General features: G+C 42.7%; 2 protein-coding genes across 12 annotated transcripts; one reads left to right on the top strand and one right to left on the bottom strand.

Moving 5' to 3' along the window:
- The first annotated feature begins 468 nt into the window (after positions 1-468).
- On the top strand, positions 469-4882 carry LOC112295114 (very-long-chain aldehyde decarbonylase GL1-1). The gene is made up of 10 exons (XM_024546306.3): positions 469-1021; positions 1208-1431; positions 1615-1847; positions 1981-2197; positions 2379-2500; positions 2755-3011; positions 3237-3344; positions 3499-3705; positions 3896-4006; positions 4131-4882. Exons 1-10 carry the CDS (start codon positions 962-964, stop codon positions 4464-4466), a joined length of 1875 nt encoding a protein of 624 aa, XP_024402074.1. The 5' UTR covers positions 469-961; the 3' UTR covers positions 4467-4882.
- LOC112295113 (C2 domain-containing protein At1g53590) lies at positions 4878-11680 on the bottom strand. 11 transcript variants are annotated; one of them, XM_073540812.2, is made up of 14 exons: positions 11168-11680; positions 10617-10845; positions 10140-10214; positions 9558-9692; positions 9330-9425; positions 8840-8971; positions 8449-8601; positions 8191-8232; positions 7765-7834; positions 7444-7536; positions 7009-7192; positions 6485-6743; positions 5873-6369; positions 4878-5656 (listed from the first exon to the last, which is right to left on the bottom strand). In XM_073540812.2, exons 2-13 carry the CDS (start codon positions 10806-10808, stop codon positions 5920-5922), a joined length of 1881 nt encoding a protein of 626 aa, XP_073396913.1. In that variant the 5' UTR covers positions 10809-10845; positions 11168-11680; the 3' UTR covers positions 4878-5656; positions 5873-5919. The 11 variants fall into 11 exon arrangements, with proteins under 11 accessions (XP_073396913.1, XP_090100458.1, XP_024402066.1 ...); XM_090244332.1 differs by having other exon boundaries at positions 6572-6743; XM_024546298.3 differs by having other exon boundaries at positions 8840-9049; positions 11168-11307.
- Positions 11681-12384: the final 704 nt, after the last annotated feature.

The following is a 12384-nucleotide window of genomic DNA, read 5'->3' as shown; positions in this document are numbered from 1 at the left end:
ATCAGAGCAACTTACAATTCCAGGTACTCTGATCGGTTGACAGGTTGAGCTGCAGCACAGTGCACATCGACGTACGTCCCGCCATTAACCACTTGGCGCTCTCTCAGCACCTCCTGGTTCACCAGTTTTCCGGGGTGGATCGATATTTTCCCTTGCTCTCCTCCGTTGCGTACAACCTCGATCGAACCCATCGCTTCGGGAGTATTCACTTGTCACCACGCGGATGCTTCACTTACCTTTGTTCGGCGCTTTGAGAGAGATCTCATCAGGAAGAACGTAGCCAGCTCAATATTACTCGTCATTCTCTGTCATTGTCGAGGAACCGTTTGGTTGACCTGCAGCTAAAATCGGTTGGTTTAATCGAGCTCCTGAATTGAGCTTATTGGTTCTGCCCGTAAAGCAGTCTTTGCCTTTGGTTGCTGTGGCTTGAAGAGTCTCAACCGCACTTCGACAATGCGTTCCTTGCATACAATGGGGTCCGACAACAACAAAAAAAAATCACACAACTAAGCTGGTGTGACTTCTCATTCTGTCAGTGAGGTACACGTACATGAATTTATAACCTGAGGTCACTTCACATTCCCTCCAGCTCTGTGGGTACATCGCTAAAAACGCGTGCCTGATGTCGCCTTTCCATTGACGCAAGATATTTGGTGCACGTATATATGGATATGGGTCATTGTGTCTGTGGAACTCAGGGTATAGAGTCGTAGGTTTGATCAGGGACTGTAACGGATGAGCGCGGGCTGAGCTTCACTGGCGAGGCTTCTATGAGCCTTGTACCTGAGTACTAAAGATTTGTCTTGGAACCTTCAATCGTATTTTCGCAATCATCTCTTGATACTCTCAGAACTTTTCTTTCGTCTGCGGCCAAAGAGTCCCGCAATAGTCTTTGGCTGCCAGTGTGGGAAAGGGCAGTTCTTCCTGCCGGCAGCTCAGATCGGCTTCACGTGAACTGAACATGGGAGAACAGGCTGCCGTCCTGGCTGAATGGCCATGGGAGTCACTCGGGAATTACAAGGTTAGCGAGAAGCATCCAATTCATGACTGTAGTTATTATCCAACCTGAATTCTTTGAATTTATCAGATCTAGAAATGTCATGAGACCCGGAAGATATTTGTTACGGTACTGTGGACCAAACGTAACCGTTTTTTTTTTCTCTCATTTTCTTCGTTTAGAATTGATGGGTTGTGTATTTTGATGCAGTATTGGTTTTACGCGCCATTTCTTTTCAAATTGTTCCAGTCCTACTTCCTCGGAGTTCGTGCCGCGGGGGACACCTGGTATTTCTACATGTTGGTCCTGATGATTGGGCGGTACGCGGTGCAACAATTCTGGAACACACTCACGCGTCTGCACTCCTTGGTGCAAAAATACGAAATACATGCATATGCAGTGGGGTTTGAACAAATTGACAGAGAGTTTCATTCGTAAGTTTTTCAACTTCACGCCACTAACTTTGTGAGCAGTTTGGAACGAACTTCTGCAACCTCTGCACATCACACATGCGAGGCCTGTCGGTACAACTGAAGTACCTACTGTGTAGTCATGGTATGAGCTTGAAATGAAGACCGAGTATAATCTGATGGTTTGTTCGGTGCGTACTTCTACAGAGACAACCACATAATGCTGCAGTTTCTTTTCATTTCTCTAGCTCATGCATGGTTCCCGGGACTTCGCAATATGCCAAACTGGAATGCACAAGGTCTTCTGTGGGTGATCCTATTCCACGCTGGTGTCACTGAGCCTGTCTACTACTGGATGCACCGGGCTTTCCACACTGACAGTCTTTACAAGAAATACCACTCTCTCCACCATCTTTCTGTAGTCCCTGAACCGCCCACAGGTAACTTACCACCTCTATCAAAATGTCTTGAAAGAAACGTTGAGTGAAATTCCACTTTGAAATACATTACTAAAGTTCCTCGTAATGTACTACCATACTGAATGACGGCAGTTGGATCGGATTGGAAATGCAGGATTTGTTACCACCATGTTAGAGCAGGGGCTCCAGTCTATTCTGGTGTGTATTCCCATTGTGGGAGCGGCAGCCATGGGCACCGCCTCCATGGGTTTAGTTTTCGTGTATGTGCTCACTTTTGACTTCCTCAAATGCTGGGGTCACAGCAATGTTGAGTTTGTGCCAGCCTGGTTCCGAAACCTCCCTGGGGTGAAGTACCTGCTATACACACCCTCGTGAGTGCTTGCCCCTGATTCTCATCTAATTAGCCCTTCTCTAGTTAAGTTATTAAATTATCAACTTCATTTAATGTGATAGTCGAAGAAGGTTTTGAGTGTTCAATTCTGGATCAGAAACTTGTTATTCAGGCGAAAAGTATGAAGAAAAAGAACCTGAAGTGTAGTTTATTTTCTGCAGGTACCATTCACTCCATCATACAGAACAGAAAAGCAACTTCTGCCTCTTCATGCCAATAAACGACTACCTGGGTGGAACTGTCGACCCTAAAACTGAATCATACCATGCTGAGTTAAGAAAAGGTACGACATTGTAGGATAATGGTATGGAAGATTGAATTACACTTCACCCGATCACTATCTTCTATAATTCATATGTTCCTGCTTTCAGATTTTAGATTGATCTCAAATGACGTCCTAGAATTTTTGAACCATTTTGAGGTTGGACGATTAACTCCTGGAGTTGGTGGAGATTTTTCACCGATGCTGGATATTCGTGTGGGTTGCTCTTCTTTCTCCGCTCACATTGATTCTCATCTGCCCTCAATATTGCGCAGAGAAACCAGACGAGGTGCCCGATTTCGTATTTCTGGCGCACTGCATCGACGTCCTCTCCTCGTTGCAAGTGTCCTTTTGTTTTCGGACTGCCGCAGCTCATCCTTACACGTGCCACTGGTTCCTGTGGCCGCTGTGGCCACTTACTCTTATCTTTCTATTTGTCTTCTGGATCGTTGCTGACGTTTTTGTCGCGCACAAGTACTACCTCAACAAGCTCAAGTGCATGGCCTGGATTGTCCCTTGTCACGGTTTTCAGGTCCCAATCCTCCCCTGTGATCAATGATATTGTTTATGGCCGAATGATGCTATACAACGAACTAAATGTCATTTGATGCCATGAATTGTAAGAATATCAGTCGTATGAACTCAGGCCACATAATTGAGATCAGAAATATTGATTTTGTTTTGAAGTTGCAGGGATTGTATTGAAACTACGATTGCAATTTTCCGAGTCTGACAACTGTGATCATGTTGTTTGCAGTATTTTTTACCTTTTGGGCTGGACCGCATAAACAAGTTCATCGAGAATTCCATTCTTGAAGCGGACGAGAAAGGAGTGAAGGTTCTGAGCCTTGCTGCACTCAACAAGGTAAGTCTCGTGCTCATCCTTTTGTAACAAATAGTCCGGGGCACAGAAGCCACACTCCAAAAAGTTGAAGAAACTCAGTAGAGGGAGGGTATCCTCTCTTACACTGAAGTTATTGCTACTTGATATGTTTCTAACACTACTTTTATAAATGCAGAATGAATCGCTGAATGGCGGAGGCTTGCTCTTTGTGAAGAAACATCCCAATTTGAGGGTGCGCGTGGTACATGGAAACACGCTCACTGCGGCAGTCATCATCAAAACTTTACCTTCGGATGTGAAGGAAGTATTCATGAACGGAGCGACCTCCAAACTGGGCCGCGCCATCGCGCTCTACCTTTGCTCTCGCGGCATCAGAGTGATGGTAAGCAATAATCCTTACCTGTTGAATTCAAATGTACTCACCAAGAGTGTGATGATCCATCAAGTCTCATCTTAACTGAACCTTGACAGCCAGTTGTCGCAATTCTCTTAATTCAAATTTATGCGCGTTAATTCCCTTCCAACCATCTAGAAGCAGAACTTTGAGCATTGACACTGTGTGCGGTTTGCAGATGCTCACGACTTCCAAGGACCGTTTCGACACCATTCAGAGAGAGGCTCCGGGTGAATTCAAAAACAACCTCATCCATGTCACAAAATACCAGGCCGGGAGCAAATGCAAGGTTTGTAGTCTCTCCATGATCTTGTCTAGGTGATCACAGTTTCAGTTTTTTCCTTCATGGCAATGGACATTCATCCAATTTTGAATCTACTGTTTATGACTTTCTGTCGGCGTTGCTTTTCCAGACATGGATAGTGGGGAAGTGGACATGGCAAAAGGATCAGCAATGGGCGCCTCCGGGAACCCACTTCCACCAGTTCGTTGTGCCTGCCATTGGCGAGTGGCGGAAGGACTGCACCTACGGAAGGCTTGCAGGAATGAAGCTGCCAGACAGGGGCGTGAAGGGATTGAGGACCTGCGAGATGAACATGGAGAGAAGGGCTGTGCATGCATGCCACGCCGGGGGCCTCGTCCACGCCCTGGAGGGGTGGACTCACCACGAGGTGGGTGCCATCGATGTAGACCGCATTGATGTTGTGTGGGCCGCGGCGATGCGACATGGATTTGCTGCAATCGCTTGAGCAGTGTATACAGTTCCAGTTCATTGAAGGTGACAGATTGATGATTCAGCTTGGAGTGATCTCACGAGGTTCGTGGAGATGAATGTGTGTACAATCATCCGTCACCAAGTAGTAACAGCATTGTAGTGGATAATACGAGAAGGACGGCCGAAGGCCTACTGAAAGATATTTGTAGCTTTCCCTCAATTAGTATTCTTTACAATCGCATCGGACATTTTCATTGAATTTAATGATCATTTCAATTCATGTTGACACAGACCTAGGTATGGATTTTAGGGAGGCTTAACAAAATGAAAGCATCAGCTCAAGGCACTGATGTTTTAGAGCCAGAATGGGCCATCTATCTTAAAAGATGATGAGCCATTTTTTAAGGCTGCAAGCCATTCAAATATGTTAATAAATTACACTTCCTTGTTTTTTTTTTTTTTTTTTTTTTTAAATTTGAATTTGAATTTAAATTTGCATTTCATGAACTATAGTCTGTCGAGAACACATCGTAATAAATTCCAACACGGAAATATCTACATCATTTTCTCGCCCATCTCATGCGTTCAAAACCTCTGATCATTGACTGAACTCTCAATGGCCTAGTTCCAACATTCCGTCACTAGTAAAGTGTCTGACGCAGTGTATCAGTCAGGAAAGCAGCCCATGTACCAACTTGACGTGCAGGAGATTGATCAGCTTCTAACGAAGAATCTTTTAACTTACAATGAAAAATTCTTTCAAGCTGCTGGAAACTGGGCTGGAAGCTTCTGCACAGGGTCTGAATGCTGGTTGATCTACAAAGTGTCGGCTTTCACTGGACATTGGACTGGCAATGGGTTGTTGGTATGATGAAGGCGGCCTTGAATGGGGTGAGGAAGGAGTTGGTGAGTGTGGGAGCCTTGATCTGGTGACAAGGTGACAAAGTGTACATGACAAGTTCGAGGTGACTTTTTCCTCCCAATGGCGTCAGTTCGCCAGAGCAGCCGTACCCCTCTCAGCTGGAAGCCAGTCTCTCTTGCATTCTGTTCTTGGGTAGTTTGATGTTCGTAACACACCCTCCGCTTTATTTCGCTTATATGGTGTGTGTGAGTCATGATCCAGAGCACAAGCACCACTTGCATCGATTGCCGCACGTTTGCTGCGCCTCTCCGTTGTCACTTCCTTAAGGGGTTTTCACATCCTTGTAATATCCTTTTCTTCCCCTATTCATACGTCGGGAAATGAAAAATAAAAGAAGAAATAAAAAATCTTAGAAATTACCCGAATGAAGAATGAATGTGTGAGAAGCAATAGATTGCTCAAAAATAGTTCGAGGAAGGCGCACACCACACAAATTTCAACTCTAATGATGTGTGATGCCCTGATCTGAGCAGCTCGATAGACAGGTTTCTTATGAAATCAGTTTTAGGATTTAAAACCTGTGGGATTTTCCATGTGGCGCATGTTTTTCTCTTCGACGCCTCTGTTACTCTTCCTCTGAGGAATAAGATATATCTTCACAGTGTTCAGTCCCTGCAATAGCCGGCCTCTGGCAGGGCCCTACATTTTTAAATTGACAAACTTTTACGGCGCCGATTTCCCCAAATCCCACATCTATGAATTTTGTTGTTTCACCACGAGAATTTCCTGCTGCTTCTGCTTCCATCGGCGTCGAGGAAGGTGGTGATTTGAGTTGGGGGGACGTCATCGGTGAATGTTCTTCACCAGAAGTTGAGGATTTTTCGATATCAGATAAACGTGGAGGCGTCTCAATTTTCCGAGATGATGTGAGGTTTCTGGAAATTCCAGAGCTCAGACCCTCAGGTTTTGCATTTGGCGACGCTACGGGTGGTTGAGTAGGACCTTTTCCAGGTGACAATGGCATATCGCAAGAGACAGACTTATGGAATTCTTGGGTCAATTGCGGTTCAGCACTCTGTGGACATAGAATTCAATGTGCATGAGTATTCAACTTCTAATTCAGATATAATGAACTCGATAAGACAAATTACAGAAGAAAATGAATTCGAAACAGGTTTAAGGGCACTCACAAATAAAAGCCTTGAGTTAAAAAAAATCGAGGCAAAGAAATCTATAAATCTCAAAGATGGACAATGCTGAACGCTGGGAATGTGTACCGCAACGGTTATGGAGTTGTTGTTGGATGCCTCTTTGGAACCTTGTGAGGCAGTGAGATTGTCGGTTACAGTGATTGCCAGATGAATTCTACCAGTCTTCACTTTTTCGAGTGGTAGCCAAAAATCATGTCGTTTTCCATCGCGGTATTGACTGATCTCTACTTCACAATGTCTGCACACCATCGGAAAACAGGAAGTAAAGGACCAGTGATTCGTGAACTTCCTAAAAATGGGTCTCATACATCATGTCACAGCAAGTGAGCATATCTGCAGCCCTTCGAGAAGTTAGAAATGTGCTGTCAGATATGAAACCGAATGAACAATGTCTCGAAGTGTATTCAAATCCCAACTGACGTCAAAGTAAATGGTAATTAATAGGTTCTGTGCATTCGCCATCAACGAAATAACCAACTGTGACTGAGAGGGTTTAGATCTACCCCAGCTTATCATCAAATATGGGATCCTTATCACGCACTATCAGAAGAATTGTATTCGGTGGCTGCCCACTTGGAATCATGAAATTCAAGGTCTCGTTCCATGTAGGATTCAATGTTTTCCACTTCACCTTTGTTTTCCCCCGCTGATTTCCAAACCCGACTTTTACATAAGGGTCAGAGTAACCTACACAGAACAAAGCGAAGATAGAAGTCCATTGTTCATAATTCGTCAATCAGATAAGCCACCTGTAGATCTTGACCTGAAATTATAGCCGAGGTAAGTGCATACAAGTACATGCAGAGATTGTTAACAGTATTATTTGAGATGCCACTATGAAGTAGCCTTGGACACGCTCTAATTTTATAAATTGCTGACTAGATGATTACTTTGGAAAGCAGACAGACTCCAACGATGGAAAGAAAGAGATAGAATACCATTGATATCTCCTACTCGAAGATCCTTAGCTTCAAGTACTTCTAGAACGACATTCGTCTTTGGAGAGTTATCACGTATGGTACACCAATCATCTAAAAACCGTTACAAGGAGTATGACAAAGTGAGCAGGTACACCGAACATCAGATTCCAATTTCAGGTACGCAAATATGAAACTTGAATAGTAAAGGAGTATGAAAGAATGCCCTTCTAAAGAGGATGCTTTAGACCTTGAACATCTACAAATCAGTATCCTAGATACTATTTTGTAAAGAAGGAAATAAATGAACATTCGTACACCGAAAGTGTTCTGCAGCATTACCTCCGGCAGGTCCTTTCGGTCTCATGACGTCTCTCATGAGCTTCTCCATATCAATTTCAACCATGCTTGGCTGCGATCACACCCAAAACTCAATTCAAGCTATACGTTCTTTAAAGAATACAGATACAGCCTTGAACTAAATTAATGCATTCTAAATTAATTTCAAGGGACAATTAGTCATCTACTCCCACTTTATTCAATGTTCCACGAATTTCAAAGTTAGACATTACAATTCAGCAACCACAGAATTTCTTTATCTCGTTAAGCCAAATGTTGGAGCAATCGCACTCCAATTCATGTTCTTCAGCAGTTGGAATTTTCGTAATGCATTTCCTATCTGGCGTACGTTATTGCGATTGTTTCAATGATCGAAGAAAAACAACATCCAGACGATACAGGCTCACTTTTTCATTAATGCTTGCGTACCTCTACCAGGGACCGTGTCAAAACATCTGCCAATAGACGATCCTGCAAAATTACAGTTACAAAAAAAATACATTTACTTGATCTGTAAGACAGAAAGAAGCTTCTTTGCATTCTCTGCATCAATAAAGCCAAAAAGGTCAAGCCATTACTTTCAAGAAAACTGACTCCACCATAACCCGACAAATGAACCATCGTCTTTTCTCTAAGCACAACGAAGTTTGAGTATTGACGTAATTCTAAAGATTAAAACGAAAGTACCGTAAATTGTGATATTCCCGGAAGCTCGGTCACATCGAAACTAGAATTACTTATAGGACGAGCAGCCATATCGATAAGAGGTGCTGTACCGAAGCAGATTCGTATTCGCTCTATCATAGGCCATCCAGCCTTAAGTTTCACCCCTACCTTCGCCTAAACAACGCACCAGCAAACAGAACAGAGTCAGAAGGTGCCTGAATCTAGTAACACCACTAGAACTTCGTATCCAGGAAAAGAGTTTTAGATTGAACGTTCAATTGAGTCATAAATGCATGAAGGACACAGAATGACTAGAAAAAACCTGTTAGCTTAGATATGTTAAATCGCATTCACCTTAGAGTTCCAACGGAACCAAATGAGTGCATTAATGCCTAGGAACGTAGATGGATACCTTGCCTTCAAAACGTAGATTGCAGAGGTGAAAAGTAGCCGACATTCCCCATCCCAAGCGACGTAAAGGTTTCACATCCACGACAGCAGACATATCTTTTGCTGCCATCCACTCCATGGAAGCTTCGATAGCCTGACACTTCCAAATCAGAAATCTTATCCAATACGCAGCCATTACACTTCGGTACTGCATGTGCTCTTCTGCGAAGTGCTTCCATCAGACATAGCCAAAAGAAATAAACAAATTGCAGCAGATAGGACCGAGTTTTCCCGTCGCAACGATTAGTTTAAAGAGAGTTTGAAGTTGAAAACATTTGCACGAACGTGAGCCCAGACAACACTACACGACCATTTTGAACGACTTTAGAGAGTTTATTCGAAAGTAAAAGTCGGGACAGCAGGATCTACCGACAACTTCATCGAGGAATCACAGGTGTTGTTGCTCTAGAAACACAGATGAGTTGTAGCAAGAGTTGTGAGGAGAGGCATACCAGGTCATCACCATCAACGGGCGTGTCCAGTATGCGGATCATTGTTATGCGTGGTGGGGTATTTCCCAGAGTCAAGTTTTGCACAATCACTTTTTTCTGCAAACATGAGCCCGCATAAATATGTTTGTACACAAGCTTAAAAATTCTCTTAGTGCATACTAGTACAAGCACCTTGAAAGTGTCGTTCATTAAAATCCTTGTATGGCTTCAAAATTACTTTAAGCGTACCGCAATCCAAGGCTTGAATTGGTCTAGCATCGAGGTGAGGGGAACCAAAAGAATTGAAGTAATGTCTTTCAGAAATATGGGCCACGTTTTTTCCAATATTTGGTTCATCCAATGCACAGTCTCCCCTTCCGCAATCTGCAGGCAACTAAATTGATGAGTCTTCAAAAAGCTGGGCAATTGCAAGAATTTGTCAGTGATTGAACTCCAATTCTCACACGTAATCATCCACTGCAGGAAGGTAATATACCAGACAATTGTTGACCGCTAAGTGTATAAAGCATATATTAACGCGCTCAGAGTGACTCCAAGGTGAAACGCAACGTTTTAAATTTTTTAGTGTCAGCTAAAGCCAAGAAATACAGACACTAAGAAACCTAACAAGGAACCATAGAAATAGTTTCCTAACTCTCATAGGGATCAACAGAATTTCGCAATAATTATTACCCCTACAAACATGACCGGGGTTGTCAAAGAGGAACAGTTTTTCACATGAACAAACCCAAGCCCTTGAGAAATATATATACATATATATATCCATGACACTGGTCAAGATGAGAAAGGGATCACTAGAGCAGACAATACCCTCGTTTTATTTGCTTTCTCCCTCTCTTCGTAGCGTATCCTCCAATTTAACCTCCTCCGTTGTCGGTGCTCAATCTGCACACCTAACTTACACTTTAAGATAATCCACAACATCAGAGAGATGAGACAAGAAACACGGAAGTAATCAATGACAACAAAATCTGAAGAGATGAGAACCGAGTAAATGATAAACCCGTAAAAAAGCCCAGTAAAACTCGTATAATTTTTTTCTGCAAAGGTGTCTTTGTGTAAAGATATTGCTGATCAGCTTGACTAAGAACGAACTTGCGTTATACGAGTCTTCTCACCGGAGGGAAATTGGGTAGAACAACAAGCGCCGAAATCTAAGAGGCGAGATGAAGGGAGACATTTATCTTATCACGACTCGATGTAGGAGAGACCACCCAACCGGGGGACGACCTCTTCCAAAGCACACCCACCAGCGCAAAGGAATTTGCAACAGGACAGTGACATAACCTGGTAGAGGTAAAGGAACCCCAAAGCGCAAACGAGGGCGACATTGAGGCCCACGAAAGAGACGATCCAAGCGACCAACAGAACGAGCCCTATATGGCACATGAAGGGCCAGTCCAGCAAGTATTCCCACAGCCTCCTCCCCATCTCCAGCCATGGAAGAACCCATCTGTTCTTCTTCACGCCGTTGTCCATAGCAAAACCTCCTTTCCAATCCCCACACCCACTTCACCTGCATAGCATCAAACACACACAGGAGCGCAAAAACCTTGCATGTGATAAGCATCGTACAACAATCTCAACCTAAGTGGACCCAGAGAATCCCGCAGCATCGATCTGCAGCATCTATCAGACGTGCAGGACCCGCAACATCGACCAACATACTATACAATCATCTCCAGCTGCCCCCCGCAAACAACATCGTCCGGGTTCACGTTCCTTTCACCGCAAATCTCACACAAAAAAACATGAAATATTCGAAACGTGGTGTTTGGTAGAATAACGAGCGGTACAAAAAACGCAAATTAGGCGACACGGTGGAGCTGGAACCCAACCTGGTTCCCCACTCTCGTAAGAACTTTCTTCGGCTCCTTCGCACGGGGTGCATCGAAGTGGCCCTGCAGACTTACGAATTGCATCTCCTTCCCTTCCTCCGCTCGAAAATTCACGGACGCGTGCATGCGTTTGTGCTTTGTCGGCGTCGATTCAGCAGGATCCTGCACGTCTTGGAGTCTCCGTCTGCCTCAAGCTCCGAACACAAACACACCCACACACTTCTCTCTCTCTCTTTCTCTCATCTTTTCCACATTTATAAACACCGTTTTCTTATCCAATTTTGTTCGGAGTTGTGCCCAATCTCTTCACCATGTCACCCATTCCTCGTACTTGAAGGAACTGTACTGTTTTTTTTTGGCATGAAATCTTTGCAGAAGAAGCACCAACTTAGAAAAATGAGACACAGTTTGTAGTGTCGGTGTAGGAACATACACTGAAACTTGCAAGAACAGTTGATGGGTTTTTAGTCGAAGGTGCTTCGACCTTTGCGGTTTCTCATCTAATTTTACTCTTGAGAAACCCAGTTTGATGGTATCATTTGTATTCCTGCTCTGTGACCCCATTGCGGATATTTCTTTGTACTTTGATGACGTTCAACGTATCTATCCACAGAGCTTTAAAGCAATTGGCGTGTTCTGGCGTACAGATATTTTTGTTTCGTGTGGTAGTTTACTTCGGCGTTTGTAGTGCATGCCCAATACTGTTTTTTATAATTATTTAATTTAATTATCTTTCCTTCTTTATTTATTTTTGTATCAGAAAAGTTAAATCATTTTTTTGTGGATTGTTGGTGACGTTGTACGTGTATGTGTGGTGTATATATTTACATATGACTGTTTTTTAAAATTGATAAGTTACGTAATAAATTGATAAAAATTGGTTATTGATTTGATGAGCATTATTTATTAAATTTTTATCTATCTCACTAAATAATAATAATAATAATAATAATAATAACATACAAGATTTAATATATATACGAAAGATTAGATGAATTGTAATTAATAAAGATATTATAAAACAAAATAGCTATAAGAAGAAGTTGTCACAGTTTTTCAAAAATATTTTTTTAATGGGAATTCTGATGTGTTATTTTTTATAAGATATACATAATAATAATTGAGATCTCCAATAAAACACCATTTATTTTTGAAAATTTTAAATATATTTTTTAAATTTAATATTTATATTTCCAAAATAGAAAATGAGTAATTCA

The sequence above is a fragment of the Physcomitrium patens genome, chromosome 18 (genome assembly GCF_059467195.1).
Source record: "Physcomitrium patens ecotype Gransden chromosome 18, ASM5946719v1, whole genome shotgun sequence".
Lineage (NCBI taxonomy): Eukaryota > Viridiplantae > Streptophyta > Bryopsida > Funariales > Funariaceae > Physcomitrium > Physcomitrium patens.
This window is presented reverse-complemented; position numbering and strand designations above follow the sequence as displayed.

Bases quoted from the DNA above. Each gene is read 5' to 3' on its own strand.
- LOC112295114 (XM_024546306.3), top strand. From the start codon at position 962: ATGGGAGAACAGGCTGCCGTCCTGGCTGAATGGCCATGGGAGTCACTC. The intron at 1,432-1,614 runs GTAAGTTTTTCA...GTACTTCTACAG, and splicing joins ATTGACAGAGAGTTTCATTC to AGACAACCACATAATGCTGC. The intron at 3,706-3,895 runs GTAAGCAATAAT...TGCGGTTTGCAG, and splicing joins CTCGCGGCATCAGAGTGATG to ATGCTCACGACTTCCAAGGA.
- LOC112295113 (XM_024546298.3), bottom strand. From the start codon at position 10,808: ATGGACAACGGCGTGAAGAAGAACAGATGGGTTCTTCCATGGCTGGAG. The intron at 9,426-9,557 runs GTACGCTTAAAG...TCATGTTTGCAG, and splicing joins AATTCAAGCCTTGGATTGCG to AAAAAAGTGATTGTGCAAAA. The intron at 8,233-8,448 runs GTACTTTCGTTT...GTAATTTTGCAG, and splicing joins CGGGAATATCACAATTTACG to GATCGTCTATTGGCAGATGT.